At 40.3% G+C, this 17,675-nt stretch overlaps 1 protein-coding gene across 1 annotated transcript in view; it reads left to right on the top strand.

The window, feature by feature from the left end:
- Positions 1–6,354: 6,354 nt before the first annotated feature.
- KLHL1 (kelch like family member 1) overlaps positions 6,355–17,675 on the top strand; it is a 474,742-nt gene continuing 463,421 nt past the window's right edge. Inside the window, exon 1 of the mRNA XM_019529810.1 lies at positions 6,355–7,155. Within this exon, the coding sequence (XP_019385355.1) occupies positions 6,650–7,155 (506 nt within the window). The 5' untranslated portion in view covers positions 6,355–6,649. The remainder of the gene's footprint in view (positions 7,156–17,675) is intronic.

The following is a 17,675-nucleotide window of genomic DNA, read 5'->3' on the forward strand; positions in this document are numbered from 1 at the left end:
GCATCCCAGAATGCTCTGCAGACCTGGGCTAGGATGTGCTGTCTGCTCCACCCAGCAGGCCTGGCCCCACCCCTCTGCCTTGTAGACACAGGCCTGGCATGGTCCCCTGAGGCAAAGGGATCAGGGAGAGAGTTTACTCCATCCCCCTTCCACTGGGGGACTGTAGCCAGGGTCTGCCTGGCTGGAACGGAGCAGCCCTACTCCAGTAGGGGTATGGCCAGTTGGCAAGGCCTCATCATCTGTCTGTCTCAACCATGGGTGGGGCTGGGGCTGTGGGGCTGAACTGGGCTGGCCTACAGGCACTGAGGGGCCAGCCTGGGTTTCAGCTTGAGCTGCGGTCATGGGAGCTGCATGGACAGATTGCTTTCTGCTCCCCACGTTCAGGCTGGGTGGGGCTGTCACGGAGCTGTGACCTGGTGGGGATGGCCCTGGCCAGGTCATGGGGGCAGGGCCCTTCCCAGCTGGCTGCAGCTCTGTGACAGCTGGGCCCAGTAGCACAGGTGGCAGTTGGCTGGGGTAGCTTGCAGGAGCCAGCAGGTCCGGAGCCCAGCAACCATTACTGTACCCCACTGGCCCAGCATTTGTGATCTGAAACTGAAAGAAACTTCTGCTTTTCTCCAGGTGCCCAGCTGGGTCCTTACACTGCTAGAGTACTGTGTCTAATTTTGGGCCCACAAGAAGGACATGGACAGTTTGGAGAGTCCAGCACAGAGAAAAAAAACTGATTAGGGGCCAGGGAGGCATGGAAAAATGTGGATTTGGGGTTAGTTTTTTTTAGCTGAAAATTGGGAATTGTTTTAATCAGAGAAAACCAGGATCACTGCTTATGAGGAAAACTAAAAGAACTAGGGTTTTTTTGTCTGAAGAAGTGGGGATTTGATAACAATCTTGAAATACTTGAAGGGCGATTATAGGAAGGATGGTGTTGGCCTTTTCTCTGTGGTTACAGGGGACAGGACCAAGAGCAATGCACTCAAGCTTTAGCAGATAAAATTTAGGTTGGATGTTAGGATGAACTTTCTGACTATCAGGGTCTTCATGCCTTGAAATAGGCTACCTGGAAATATTATGGAAATCCTATCCTTGGGCGTTTTCAAGAGCAGATTAGACAGACACTTGGCTGGGATGTTTAAGTCAAGGATCCTGCCTTGAGCTGGGGGCTGGACTAAATGACCTTGTGAGGTCTTTTCCACTCTTGCTTTCTAATGATCCTATAGGGTGCACTGAGGCTGCTCTGACATGCTGTCTTTACATGAGGAGCTGCTCCAGTGATCCGTAATTACATGCAGTTCCAGTGTGTCGGAGCAGACTTGATTAATCAAGCCTGCTGGAGATTGGTAACTACCGCAGACTCCAGCAGACTCCAGCATCATGTGTATCCATGTCCCTGTACTGAAAAGTGACAGTGTGGGCACTTTAACTAAAGCTTGTTGAATGCTCTGGGTGCTTTAATTAAAGCACCTCTGCCTGTCTCCTGGGGCATATGTATAAATACTCACATTTAGTAGAAGTGGATCAAGTGCAGATAGATTTTAATGAATGAACAGCATAATGCAAGCATGCTAAACTTCATGAACAAGATTTACAGCTAACCCAAGCTTGCAAGGACCTCAGTAGCTTCTCAAGTGTCATGTTTTTGTCATGTTTTTTCTAACATAGTAGGGATAAATATGTTTTCCTTTTCCCTATCAGGCATGAAGATTTTATTTTTCACTTTTTTTTCATTTTCAGAACTACTTATTATAATCATTTTAAGTATATTTTATCCCTCTAATGCATTGATTCTCTTACTGTATACTTAGGAAACCAGCAGTTTAATTATTTGGAGATTTAAATGTGGTTTGTTGTTCATCTTGGCATGCAATGATCTATGCTACACAGGGCACTGACAGACATGCAGCTCCCCACTGTAACTCATGGTGCTTAACAGCAAGTGCTATGAATCACAGAGATCCCCCTGACCCAACAGATGTTCTCCATTGGGTCTGAGGGGCTGGATGATTGAGCTCCAGTCTGCATGTTTGCAATCTCGCTTCCCTACCTCCCCCACCCTCCTCATACTCCCAGCTCTAGTGCTATAGTCAGGGTGGGAGGGAGAGAAAAGAGGGGAGAAAGTTTGGTGTGGGGTTTGCCCAGCCTGCACTGGAGGAGAAGGATGGGTGGATTAAAGTCCCTCCTGAGGTGGGAGAGGCTCCAATTCACCTGCTTCCCCCTCCAGCATAGGCTGGACAAATCCCAGACCAAACTCCCTCTCCTCCCTTCCCCTCTCCTATCCAGAAGACAGCACCAGGGGCAGCAGCCCAGCCCTGCTCCCAGTGAGCACTGACCAGTTAATGAAGGTGTTCCACTTTGGAGCACCTTCATCTAAATCCTCATGTAATGAGGGTTCATGTGTTGTGCGATTGGGCACTTTTGAAGTGCTCTGCAGCTGTGCACTTCTGTCTTACTGTAGAGTGCTTTCTGGGGGTCAACTGCATGACAAAACAACATTTCTGTCAGCACCCATTATGTCCTTTGCTTTGTACGTGGGACTAGTCAAAGGAACATTTTTTATGCAGCGGAAGCACCAACAACAGAAACTTCAAAACATAAGTAAAGCATGCTATTTTGTTCTTCTACTCTGTGTCAGGAAATCAACTTTTCCCTGTATACTATAGTGACAAGGGCTACTTTGTTGTGGTTCTTATTCACTACATACTGACAGAGATCATTTTTACATTGATGAGTGTAGTGTAAAGTAACAAATCCCTGGGAGATAAACATATCTAATTAACATAGTAACATGGTAGAAAGGTGTTTATCCATTTTCAAATCTGAAAAAGACTCTGATATGCATGCTGTCTAATAAACTATTAAAAACCAATACAAAAAGCACCATAGCTATGATTCATAGCAAATACTTGTGTTATGATGTACACAGGATTCAATAACCATTAAAATGTGCAATTCTATGAGTAAAATTTTGATAAATAGAGGCCCCAAGTACAAGAAAAAAAATTACAGAACTACAAAGGACATAATGTTTGCTGAATGTGAAAACAATGACAGAACATGGTTTGCAAAGGCAGCATATCCGTTTTGTCATATAATTTTATTCACAAGTTGCTAGAATGGTGTTAGCTACATTCAAAAATCTAAGTCATTTTGTTGACTTATATTTCAAAACTTTAGTCACAATAACTCATAGTTACAATATGGCTAGTTTTGTTTACATATTGGCATTTATCATGGTACTTATAGTAGCCAGTCTAGAAAAATGATTACAGTAGGGTTGATATTGTAATACTTTACAACCCATCAACTCTTCACGTCAAACCATGAAATAGATGTTAGTCTAATAGATATCATTCATAGAAGTTATCAGGTTCCAAATGCCTTCTCTGAATTTTATAGCATATTTGGTGACATGTAGTCTTACACATTAGAATGTTTTTTTCCAAACTTCAGTTACCATTTTATACATAGGAAAAAAAAGCTTAAATTAACTGGACAGACATACACATCTATAACCATATAGATATATGTGCATGCTTGTACACATATGTATGTGCAGATATTTTAAGCTATTTTGTAGAGCTAAATATTTCTGTATAGTACATTATCAGATGTTACTAATACCTTTGGAATGTGTATTCATCATTAAAATCTTCACAAATGTCTTCACAAATGATATTCAGTTCAAGTTTCTAAGGTAAAAAAGTTTTCCCAACCCCCTCTTATTTCTGGTGCACACTTTGCTCCTATCTAATGTTCTCCCAAATAGGACATATTCACTCAGATCAGTACGTGGAAAAAAATAATCTTTCTTCTGTTTGCTTTAAAGGGCTTTTGGTCTTTTTTTTTATCACTGAATACTGAGAGCCAAATCGAGGCACAAGGGACTTTGCAGTCCAGCTGTTGTGGCATAAATCAATATTTAAAATGCACAGTAGTGATTTTTCTTCCTCTGAAAGTAGGGCTTTATGTTCTGAATTTCTTGCTCTGTTGAAATACAGAACTTTGTCTAGGCTAGAATGCAAACTCTAATTCGGGCTTATACCAGGTTTACTAGCTCAGTGATGAGTGAGAGGAACATTAATAGAACTTCTGCTAAATGTTTGACTCCTGTGCCCCTCTGGGGGATTAATAAGGCTGTGGCTTCTTCAAGAATAAGAAGCAAAAATATTTCTAGTTGACTTAGGGAAAGCTTGCCTTTACCCCTTCCACCTGCACTCACAGAGGGTTTGATTCAACAGACTTTTGATGGTTCACTAAAGCAGGAGTTAAAGCTGGTTACAGTAGAAGAGTATCCTGAGGAAATCATGACCTTTTTGATTATTTTCTTAAAGGAGAAACCCTCTCTTCCCTCCTCCAAACAACTAATTTCAGCAAGGCAAGTGGTTTGCAGGCATGCTGTGTATCATTTTATTGCCTGCAGCCTTTCATGCATTTTATATGATGATTTATGAGCTAGAAGGTGATGACACGCTATCCAGTTTTGCCACTGTATCCCTCTCCTAGCTATTCACCACAAAACCTTTCCTTCTATAATGATGTCCCAGTGGCACAGTGCCCTTTGCAACACTCCTCCCCATTGGGTAGATGCCCCCAAGGCGAATTTCTCTGTTCTGATGGAACCTCCCTTGGGTTTAGCACTGTCTGAATGCATTGATGGCAGACATAAAAGGTGAGGAGCAGATGTGGAGCGCTATTCTTTTTTGACACGCAGGGGCCTTCTCTCTGGTGTTTCCCACTTTGGCAGGAGCAGGAAGCCAAGAGGCTAATGAATGAAGCTTGCAGAAGAAGTCGTTAACCTGTAACCTTCTCACAGGCAGCACATAGTCTATTAAGTTCACACACGCTTATGATTCATGCTTTTTTTGTTTACTGCTCCTTATGCATTTCCCCGCTCTCCCCATTGTGGTTTTAGAGCCATGGAGCTGCCTCAGAACCAAAAGCATCATCAGCATCACGATAATGTTAACAGTATCAACAATTACACTGACAATAATGACACCGATTTTGGAAACAGCATAATTAATAATAATAATATGAACAATATTAATGAAGATGACAATAACAATAATGCTAATACTGATATTGATAATATTAATGATGATATTGGTAATTATGACAGCAGTAATGGTGATATTATTACTAATATGAATAATAATAATGACTGATCATGTTGATAATGATATTAACAATGATATGAATGATAATGATCATAATGACAGGGATAATGGTAATGTTAATAATATGAATAATGATTATGACAATAATCATGTCAATAATGGTATAAGTAATAATATTAATGATATTCGTCATAATAACAGGGAAAATGATAATAATGACATGAATGATAATGTTGATAGCCATGACAATAATGGGATGACTAATGATATTAATAATGATATTGATCATAATGACAAGGATAATGGTAATATCATTATTATCATGAATAATAATTATGACAATAATATGAATAATAATATTAATGCCATTGGTCATAATGACAAGGGTAATGGTAATATCATTAATAATATAATATCATTAATAGTGTAATAATTATAATAGTGAATAATAATGATGAAAATAATGTTAATAATGATATAAATAATAATATTAATAATCATCACAATTAGAAGGATAACGGTAATAGCATTAAAAGCATGAATAATAATGATGACAATCATGTCAATAATTACATGAATAATAATTAGATGAATAATCATATTAATGCTATTGACCATAAGGACAAGATCATGGTAATATCATTAACATGAATAATAATTATGACAGTATTGTCAATGATACTACTAATAATATCCATGATACTATTAATAATAATGACAGCGATTTGGGCAATATTATTATTAATAATATATATCGTATTAATAACGAAGACAATCATCATGTTAACCATACACGCAATAATACTAGTAGTGCTATTGATGATGGCACGTATAAGGGCACTAGTATGAGTCATATGGATAATACTATTCGTAAGGAGAATAGTAACGCTAACATGGTAAGTAATATCAATGTTGACGTGGAAACTGATGACAATAATACCGGCCATAGTAATAATAACGATAATGATGATAGTAATGATGACAATGACAATGCTGCTGCTGATAGTAACAGTGACGACACGACACGCCGAAGAACCCTGAGTGACAGCCCCCCCCACCCTTGCAGGAGGCCGAGCGAGGCGCCCCCCAGGGCCCGGGGCGGGTCTGCGTCACGGACCGGGGAGGGGAGGGGGCGGTGGGAAGAGCTGAGGCCTCCCGGGCGGGGGGTGGGGGGGCAGGGATCCCAGCTCCCCCTCCCTTCTGTGCACAGCGCCTATAAAACAGCGCTGCCTCTCCTCGCCGGCACTCGGGCTGCGCTGGCCCGAGGCGGAGGCGGCCCTGAGGTGATCGCGGTTTTGCCTCTGCCCCCGCGCCTCGCCGGTCCTGAGGCGGCTGCTGAGCCTCCCTGTGTGTGTGCGCGTGTCTCTGTGTGTGTGCGTGTCTCTGTGTGTGTGCGCGCAGCGCGTGTGCCTGCCTCCTCCCCGCCCGCCTGCTCCTCTCCCCGCTGCCGCCGCCGAGACCCGCGCCCACCCGGCCGGGCCGGGGCCAAGCCCCCGCCGCCTGTCGCCCTGCGGGGCCGCGGCAGCAGCAGCAGAATGTCCGGCTCGGGGAGGAAAGACTTTGACGTGAAGCACATCTTGCGCCTCCGCTGGAAACTGTTCAGCCACCCGTCGGCGCCCGGCGGGCCGGCGGGGGGCGGCTGCCTGCAGCAGGACGGTGGCTTCGAGCACTGGGGGCCCAGCCAGAGCCGCCTGCTGAAGGGCCAGGAGCGGGGCAGCGGCGCCTTCTGGAAGAAGCCTTCCTCCTCGTCGTCGTCCTCGTCCTCGTCCTCCTCTTCGTCGTCCTCCTGCTGCCCCAGCACCCCGCTGAATGGCACCCTGACCCGCCTGCAGCCCGGCGGGCATGGGCTGGGCCAGCCCCAGCACCCGGCGCCCAGGACCATCTTCTACGTGGAGGCCCTGGAGGAGGAGGAGGTGGTGGTGGTGCCCGGTGGGATGGTCATCACCCCGGAGCAGGAGAAGGTGGCCCTGGGGGTGCCAGAGGTGAAGGAGGGCTACCTGGATGGCAGCAGCCAGGCAACAGGTGAAGGATGTGGACACAGGTACAGTCATCCCCCTAGGGACCAGCGTGGGGTGGGGTGGGATATGGCGGGAGGACAGTGGTGACATGTCCCAGGAGGTGCCCTGGTTGCCTCCCAGCCACCTCCAACTGTCTCACTCTGGGTCTGGTGAGTTTGATGATGAAGCCAATAAAAAAGTTTCTCAGGGGTGATCATCTGGAGAGCTTGGCTCCCGCTGCAGGTGCCATGCAGTGAGGCCAGCCCTGTGGATGCCACAGGCGACAGACTTGTTGGCATCTACTCTCTCTTTTTCCATTTCCCCGCCCCCCCATTATTCTACCCACAGCAGAACATGATGAGGAACCTTCGAGGTAAAGTCACCAGCATGTTATGAGGCAGGGCTGGAAGAGATGGGTCAGTGCCTGAAACGTGCAGATAAAAGTTTGATTAAAAAGTAATCAGCGGCCTGAGGGTGTGATTCCTTGTTTCCTTCCTTAGTTACCTGCTTGCTAAAGAATAGTTGGCTTGGTATTCTCTCTCTTCAAGTATATCACCTGGGTAAGCAAGTTGTGGGACACCCCACTGAATAGAAAGTTAAGTGTGTCCCTTAAAAATCTGGGGCTGGCCATCCTGAGGAGGGTCAGTGGTATCTGGGAAAGTTTACGGTTAACCACATACTTACCAGAACTTGAAAGTTGCTTTTAGACACTTGCTTTTCTTATAGGAAAGTTTTTCTGTCAGGTGGTTGGTTCACTTGGTCTCCGGAGGAGAAATGCAAGCAAATATAAAATAATAACTAATTTCTTCAAAGTCTGAAGTGTAATTAGCATAGATTCAAAGGTTTCCAGGGATTTTGATGCAACTGAGACTAAAGAGTAGGTCCCAGAGGACCTTCAACTCCACATTAGTCTGGCTCGACTTGCCTTCCTTTCCCTATTACATAAAACCATTTTAATTGCATTTCTTTTCTCCTGTACTTTTTCTTTATAAACTAAATGTGCAATTTTATTTATAAAAAGAAAGGAAAATCTTAACATTTCATGCATCCCATAGATGATTCGTGTTCACTGCATTGCAAATAAAGTTAAAGTTACTAAGTTAAATATTTTATTATATACCAAGACAACTCTGTAAATAATATCAGACTGCATTAGTTAACATTAGATCTTAGTTTGGCAGAAAGCATGTTAGAGTATGTGGAGAAACACAATTCAACATATTTTCTAAAGCCAGGCTTTTCATAAAAAATCAATTATTATAGTTAATTTCACAGTAACTACTTTGTTTAAACAACTGCAGTACATTCAAGGCTCAAGTCAGAATACATTGTTAAAATGGGAGGTCAGTGATGCTAAAGTTTTAACCTATACTGGAGATAGTCATTCATAACCAGTCGGATGTTTAGTATAGTATTAAAGATACAAATTGTTAACAAGGAAAACTACTCACTCTTCATAATAAATACTTGAACTGCACTCATCAGGTTAAAAAAATGTACCTGGTTCTTATATATTTTCTTTGCACACACTTCATATTGGGAACATCATTGACTTAGGGGTCCTCAGATATTCTGTAGACTGGGAAAGGAAAAAATATTTCCTAGCTTACTGGATGTTAATGGAACGACTTAATTTCTTCATAAGGATAGGTATGATAAAATGGATTTTTCTCACTTATATATGCATTTTGTGATAATGTGTTATTGATGAATAATGTGTGTTCTTGAGTTTGCAGACTGTGTGGGCTCTATACTTTTGATTTATTGACACTTCAGTAGTCACCATTGCTGCCATTGTTTTGTTCAACTTCTGTATTATAGAATATATATACTGAGTAGATAAAATGGTTAATGAGTTAAATACACTTTTCCCTCTTGTGGGGTGGGGGGAAATTTGTATTGTTTACAGTAATTTTATAATCCAGGATTTTTTTTTCCCTACCAGGATAATATCTGTCTAATTCTTTCAGTTTTGAATGCCATAGGGAGACATTAGAAAGTACTGAGAATTTATTTGTTACGGTTAGATGTCATCAGTTTATCTTTCTGATACCATTCTGCACAGTGTACTACAAATAATTCTACAGTCATTAAAAATGATTAACACCCAATTTGAACCTACTCTAATCTGTTTTGACCAGTTAGAGTCCTCTTTTCTACAGAAGCAAAATTTTCTATAATTAGTATTAACTTCACTGTGTCTATTGCATATATGATCTATACTTCACTTTTGAATAACAGGTTGTGTTCAGATTTGTGACATAAATGCACATCCTTCAAGTACACACCAGTACAATTTGTTAATCTAAGTTTGTTCAAGGTTTTGCTCCCTTGTTCACACATTTTTGACGTGCAACTCAAGACTGCTCTATACTTCAAATTTCCAGCTGTTAAATGGTTCCAAGGGTTTGTCATTTCATTTTGTGTGATGTCAGAATACATTGACAACCTTTAGAACTTTTGTTTAGGTAAGAGACCTTCCTATTCCAGAATGTACCCATGGTTGGGACTCTCACTTAGGATGTGGATGAACCAGCTTCAAATTACTGTTCCGCTTGGGTTGGACAGGGACGTTTAATTCAGGTTTTCCACACTTTATTTGAGTGTCTTTGGCTCTCCCATATGTGTTCTGTCAGAATTTCTGGTCAATTTCTATCTGGGAACAGAAAGATTGGACTAAGTTTTGTTTAAACATATGCATAAAGTGTGTGTGTATATATTTACACTGACCCTGCAAACTCACTTACTACAAAACTAATTTTTTTAAGGTGGCATATTTCATACCTATAATTATGTTAACTCATGGGTTTTTGTTTTTTTTAAAGTATTTAAGCAGAAAATGATAAGTCATTTTAAAACTTTATATTTCAGAATGGTAGTATAGCTATGTTATAAGAAATATAAAAGCATGTATATAGTAACAAATCATTTATGGAAACTAAGGAAATATTTGCTTTTTCTTCATGAAAATGACCTTTTTATTTATAAGAACATTTTTTTATGAAAAGGATTTTTTTCCTAAAATTTTAAATACATATTTCCATATCTGGTGTCTTGAAAGAATATACAATTCTTTAAAGTTAATGCATTCTTAACATAAAGGCAGTCTGAAATTAGAGTTAGTTCCTTATGTGTATAATTAAAGCCATAAGTGGGCATATCAGTAGCATCTTCATGCGTAGACTAAATGTATTATATCACTTATGGCTGATATGAACCTTATTTCTTCCTTTGCGTTCTGAAGTGCACTCACAGTCCAGGAACGAGAAGAGTTTCCCATTTTATTGACATAAAATTTTATGCTCATGGTCTTTAACAACACATCTCTTCTTGGTAATTCACAACTCTTGACAAAGGCTTAATCTTTACATCTGTACTAAAAACTTACCTATTTATCTTAGTTACTTGAACTCCTTATTTTAATTGTACTGTTCTGTGAAATACTGTCTAGTCCCTTTCACGATGCACGCTATGCAATTTTGAACAAATTATTTTAAAAAGCACATATAGTTCTATTGTTCATCTCTAAAGAATTTTCCATGTGGCTAATCCTGCAAACATTATGCACGTGTTTAATGTTAAGTATGTGAGCAGAAAAATGTGGATTTTGGTTTAGTTTTTTCAACTCATATTGGGGATTTTTTTTTAAATCAGAGAAAACCAGGATCCCTGGCATTCAGTAAATTAAATGCAATTTATTTATTCTGCTTGAAAGATTACGTAGGTCACTTAGAAATAACCATAGCAGACAAATCAAGTATGATCTGTAATAGATTTTTTCCATGTAGTTTATTAAAAAACATTGTTAAGGTTTTAAAAATTAGTAAGGTCCAGAATTACGATGGCCTACACAACTTTAATTCACCCCTATGCATATTTGCATAATGATACAGTTTTAAACTACATGGTAGCATTCTACAGGAGCCAGTCTTATTCAGTGAAAAAGATTTACATACTTATTTAAAGGGGAGGAGTGAATATTTTAGGTTCTCTGTATTGTTTAGTGTGTAGCACCATGCCTCATTTACTTTTCAGTATTCAAGACTTATCATAGAACAAATTTATTAACTTACCCATGGACTTTTCTGTGGCATTTATTACTGAATATCTGAGTGCTTCAAATGCAATATGAAATTATTCTCAATACTATTGTATTTTTCAGATAGAAAGCTGAATCACAAAGACTCTCATTCATAATTTTCAGTGACAAAAACGGAGTTGCCTAGAACATATGTTTTTAGAGTACAGAGCAATATACAGCTAGCACTTTTTATGGCTGCAGCACATTAGCTTCAGTTGCATCCATGAGCGCTTTTCTAACTTGCAAACCAAGGTCCTGCAACCAAAGAGCACTTGAGAAAGTTTAGTTTCAATGATATGTATATCATCTTATAAAAACTCTGTGGCAGGTATAGAATCCAATTCTCTAGGGAATCCTTAAATTATGGAAATCTTAAGTGCCACTTTTGTTCCTTGATCATTCAACACACAGTTTTCAACTTCTGCAAGGGTCATATACACAACTGTCTCCTTCATAATATACCCCTGATTCAGTTTTAGTTTAGGTATGTGATCATTAACTAAAGACTGAATTATAATACATTGCAATTATAATGCATGTGCAATTGAGTGCTCAATTAAGGTTACTCTGTGAAGATATTACATATACTTTCTGCTCAGCACTAGGTGCTGAGAGAGAAAAATGATCATGCTCAGTGAGAAAAGAATATTTGTAGAAATTATCTGCTAAAAGCAGATGCCTCTACTGAGCATGGTTGAACTGTTAATTAAAAAAAAAGGTTATAACCTAGACAAAATGTGGTAGATTTGCACAGTTGGCAGAAAGCACCCCTCTGAGACAGCCTTTTCACCTTTCCCTCCAGGAGATATCAGTCTTTCTGCAAATGTCATTAAAATGGTTCACAGAAAAGGTGGCCAGAATTTTTAACGTCATATATTTTTTGTAATCTCACTCTTAGAAATGGCTAAACAAGTTGACTGAGATTTTCAAAAAATCAGCCTGAGGCAGACACCTAACATGGACATACTTAACCCAAATTACTAAAGTTGCGCAGTTCTAGATATTCCACTTCTCGTAATGCATAAAACACAAACTTAAAGCTCACTATCATTAAAAATAGTAATTGACTCTAGAGATATAGGTATCACCCTTAAAAGAAGTTTTTGAATAGATTGAAATTGTACTGTGGTAATAAAGTTAATGAATACTGCCCATAATTTGCCAATTGGTTTAAAATAATTAATGCATTATATTCCATTCATGCTGATAGTTTGTGAGCATTACATTCATTTAAGGTGAATGCAAATTAAATAAATTAAAATACATTCTAGAAATGTGAAGGTTTTTTAGGGTTTTTTAGTTTTTTTGGTTTTTTTTAATGCCAGGAGCCACCAGATGGTGCTGTTACACATAGTTTTACCTGCTACTTCTCTTACATGCAACCATCAGTCTTTGAAGAAACAAATTGTTAGTTTTGTTATGTAACGTCTTTTTGAGGGAAGCTTTTGCAAGCATCTAGCAAAGTTGTTCTTTGACCTCATGTTTCTAAATGGAACAAATTCTTGGTGCTTTTTGTAAGGATGCCATATACAGTATAAAATAAAGAAGTTCCTCTAGGAAAATACCTATTTAGTATATTAAAACAACTTCTCCTGCAAAAGCAAACTGCCCTGCAAATCCTTGAGATATACTACTTCTCCACAAAATGGTGGAATCATTACGGAATCTGTTTTTCTCCAATAGTAAAGAAAAAAAACAAAAAACAATCCCCCCCAGTTTTTCGATTTTAAAAAAAGTAACCCCAAGTCCACATTTTCATGTAATTAAAATGAAACATCACTAATATGCAGACCTACATATAGTAGTGTTTCATTTAAAATCACAGGAAAATGTGGATTTTTAGGTTACTTTTTTAATCAGAAGATTGGGGATTATTTTTTTTTTTAATCAGAGAAAGCCAGGATCCCTGGTAATCATATCTAGTACTTTCTATTTATTAATAGTAACTTCACCAAATAAGAGTTTCAGAGGGATTGATAGATAGTTTCCACGGGGGAAAAATGAAAAACAATCTTCATTTTAATATTTACAAAACAAGTGTTTATATAAGTGCTGAAACATTTCATTTCAACACTTTAAAATAACTCCTGTTTTTGAAATGACGTTTTTGAAAATTGAACTAAATTAGGAATATCTTTTTTGGTTCAAGACTTTTTTAGGTTTATGAGGTAAATTATTATAACTTCCATAATATCTACATCTCTGTTCAAGAATATCAAACTGCATCTAAGAAATGCTGACAAAATCAGTTTACATCCTTTGGAAAATTCCATTATTTCAACATGTGCTTTCCTTGCCTTTTTTTTTTTTTTTACTTTTATCTAAAAAGATAAGAAATATTTTTCTTACCTTTTTGACCAAAGAAATATGTTTGTTTCACATTGACATTGAACTGTATCTTCATAAGTTGTCACAGTACCTTATGGAAGGTACAATGCCTCATGCCTTCATTCTCCTCTGTGGGCCAGGACTAGTTGCAGAGTCCATTTTATACCAAAATCTGATCTCTAAACACTGTGGTGCACTGGCAAGCTTATTATAGACAGGGAATCCAGCCCAAAAAAGAGAACATGCACATGAGGCATTTGAACTACAGGTTTCCCTCGATTTTATGTGGGTTCCATATATGTGAATTTGTTCTTATGTGAGCACCCTCTTTCTAACCAAAATTCCTTATTTGAGGTAAATTCACTGTTTTATGCAGTCAAGGCTCTGCTTCTTCCCACAGACCTGAGTTGCTGGGCTGTGCCGTGCTGTGGTGCAGGCAGGTGGTGTCGGCTACTTCTAGTCTGTTGCAGCAGCTGGGTTGACTGGGGAGAAGAACAGCCCTGGGAGTTTCAGGGCATGTTGCAGCCCAGTGGCTACAAGCAGCTGGCATTGGCGGCTTCTGCAGGGATTGGGGTGAGTGAGGAGATGTGGAGGCCTCGGGCTTCAGCAGGAAGCAAGGCGGCAGGAACTGTGAGTAGGTGAGGGTCGTGGGGGGGGGTTGGGGCGTGGGATGGGGGTGTGTGGCTCTTGCTGCTATGTGCCCCCCAGGAGGGCTGTGGGGTTGTGCTGGGTTTTTTCTGGGTAGCGTGTGCCCCTGGATCTGCGCATGGCATAACAACAAGCTGCCTACCTGGTGGGCTGGGTGGGGGGGGGCTACGGTGAATTTTGGGGTGACAGCAGCCCCCCTCCCAGTGCCACTGCCTACCTGGAGTGCTGGGAAGAGCCCAATGCTGCCTCCAGCCCCAGCCTTGCTTGCACGAATGAGGCAATGGCGCTGGGAGGGGGCTGCTGCCACCCCAAAATTCACCATAGTTCCCCCCCACAACCTGCCCACCAAGTGCTGGGGAGAGCCTGGTGTTGCTGCCGGCCCCAACTCACAGTGGCAGTCTGCTGTTGTCCTGCACAAAGATCCAGCGGCCTGTACCGCCCCCGGGAAGAGCCTGGCGCAGCCCCCAGCCTGCAGCTCTCCCATGGGGCATGTAGGAGCAAGAGCTGCACCCTGCTGCCATGCACCCCGCATGCATTCACAAATCCTGCTGCCTTGCTGCCTGCTGCAGCCCCAGGAGCTGCTGATGGGTTGCTCTGCACCCCTCCTCTTGCCCCTTCCCTAGTCCCAGCTTTACTCCTTCTCTCCCTCCCTCCCTCCCTCCCTCTCTCATATCTCTATCTGTTCTATTGTAAACTGGGTTTGCTTTATGCAAACTCGACTTATGTGCAGTCTCCGGGAATGCATGTACCACGTAAATTGAGGGAAACCTGTATAACCTTAATTAGGAACTGCCAGAATTCTCCTATGAAAACAATTGATTTATTTGACAGATAATGCATTTTTAAAGAAGTCCCAGTATACTTGTTAACATAAGGTTGAATATATTTCCTTCTGAAACTAATGTTAAACACTTTAACTTAATTTTAAATTTCAATTTTTAGTAATTTATTACCTTTATTAGCCGATATACTTGCTTACAGCTTCTGTATGTGCTTAATAAACATTTTAATAAGTAAAGTGATAGTTATAGTTGGGTGCCTTAGGTTTCAATTTTTGAATTGTCTCGAATATCTACAAGCAGGTTTCCAAATGTATCTAGATGCATGGATGAGGGAGATGCTTGCTTGGGATCACCACAACCTTGTCTGGTCTCTGAGGGTGCCCTCCCACCCTAGTACCAGTCAGGCATGGCTTCCAGAGCAGAGGTTTGAGTTGTGGTTCCTTCTCACTCTAAGACACTAGCCCTTACGTTCTTTACCCTCTCTGGCTCTCTGTAGCTGTTACTCAAGAAACTAACATCCAGTTCTGCTCCTGCGAAAGGGACTTCATCTCTTGTTGGGGAGAACAAGCACAACTTAAAATTCCAAGTATCAGACAGCCCCACTTCAGTAAAGTCATTTACTGGGATAAAAGTTACCTAGCCTTTCTCTGCCCACTTCCAAAGGATTAAGCATCTATTCAGTTTCCTTTGCAGTCCCTTCAGTTCCTGAGCCCTAAATCCCCTTTACTGGTCTCAGTTTCCAAACTGTCCTGCTTGTCCATCCCTGCTACATTCATTGCCATATTTATTTCTCCCCTGCCTGGATATCTTCTGGGTGTTACCTGCAATGCTCACCTTTAAATGTCAGCAAAGCTACTTACATTTTTGTAGATGGACAGCAAAACAAAGCAAACCAAAACAAGTACACTTCAAATGAGTAATTGTCATTTACACCAATGAAGTAGCTGTTCCATATGTTCAATAAAAAACAAGAAAAGTAGATTAAAGTACAGGAAAGGGATGAAATACACTGACGTTGTAGAGAACCGGAAAGGAGATGTTTAATGGAAAGCTAAATGTAGGCAGTGTTTTATTTAAATGTAACTAAAAGACGAGTTTCCTGATCTAGGTAAAATTATGTCCTCTCATGGATTTTGAAGGTCCTCCCAAATCTTTTTTTTTTTGTAATTGTTGAAATTCATTAAATACACCAGAGTTGAAGGGAAATACTTGTTGCTTTTTTATTTAGGATTTGTCTTACTGCTACAAAGTATTGAATAACATATATTGCTTGGCTCTTTATACATTTTACATTGGCAATCCTTGACTAAAAACAGAAAAACGTCTGGTATCAGGAACCATAACTAAAGTTCCAACTCAGTGCCCTGATCTCTAGCCTACAAACTTAATAATTTGCTCTTCATGTGGCCCCAAAATATGCATGATTCACTGCCTGGAACAGGATGGGTAGAAGGCACTCTCACCCAGCTTATCCTTTAGCCTTGTTAGGTTACTCTCTCAGGAAGTAGGATAAATAAATTTAAATCCTTTTAACCTGACAAGGTCATAAAACTCAGTTGTCCTACCTTCTGGCCAAGTGCTCTAACCATTATACTTTTATTCAAAACCAGACTGCTATCATTTCTTCTTGTAAGCACCAATCCTTAGAAAAGCAGAATCAGCTTAGATATTGTAAAACTGCTGTCCATCCCTTAATCGTCATTTCTTCAGACTACACTTACGTAGTTCTCACAACTTTTCCTCATGCAACATGCATTCCAAGCCCTTTATCCTTTTTGTTCTGGGCCTCTCAATCCAGTTTCTCTAAAACCTTTTTGAAATCTGGTGTCCAGAAATGGACATGATATAGCGTCTGGAGGCAGACCAGTTCCCTGTAGAGTGGCAACATTATTTCCCATGTTTTATATATAATAATTCTTTTAATGCACACAAACATTTGCTTTTTTCATTCCTCGACAGTATCATATTGCTGGCTCATATCAAATTTGTGATCCTCCACAACCCCCACATCCTTGGCAGTGGTATTTCCTAGACAGTTTTCCCTCAATAACTTCATATTTGTTTTTAATTCACTAGATGTAGCACTTTTCATTTGTCTGTCTTGGATATTATTTTATTTTTAAAATCCATAATCAGGGTTTTTTTTAGTTTATTATCTATTATCAGTTTTCTAATTCATCAAAATCCTTCTGAATTTTAGTCTTTACCACCAGCATGTGCAACCTTTCTCAGTTTGTTTTCACCTGCAGTCTTTATCAATGAGAACTTCATTCCTGATCTTGAATCAGCTATTTAAGGTCCAAAGTAAAGTTGGGGTTCTGCTCAGTCTTTCCTACGGGCCACCTCTAAGTGACTTTCTGCTCCATCACTGTGCACTCTGGATCTTCCTTTGGGGGGTTCCTAAGTCTCTCCATTAACTGAATAAGGGGTCTAGATGCTTTACAATTCATGGCCAGATACCAAAGCTTCATGTATGCAAAAGTCTCAGTTGCCAGACTTGATTTTCCTCCAATAACTGCCCCTTTTTTTTCCTTCTAAAAAATTAGAAAAAAGCTCCCATTAGTGTGATACCTGTCATTTTTCAGATGGTGAACAAGGGACAATGTTGAAATAATACTAGCATCAGAAATATTCCACCTTCTATAGAAGTAACTAATCCAGTATTTCTTGTACCTCTGGCCCATATTTTCAACAGTGGCAGCTTTAAAGGGGTGGATGCTTTAAT

Source organism: Crocodylus porosus, unplaced genomic scaffold (assembly GCF_001723895.1).
Source record: "Crocodylus porosus isolate Cpor-Errol unplaced genomic scaffold, CroPor_comp1, whole genome shotgun sequence".
In the NCBI taxonomy this organism is placed as follows: domain Eukaryota; kingdom Metazoa; phylum Chordata; order Crocodylia; family Crocodylidae; genus Crocodylus; species Crocodylus porosus.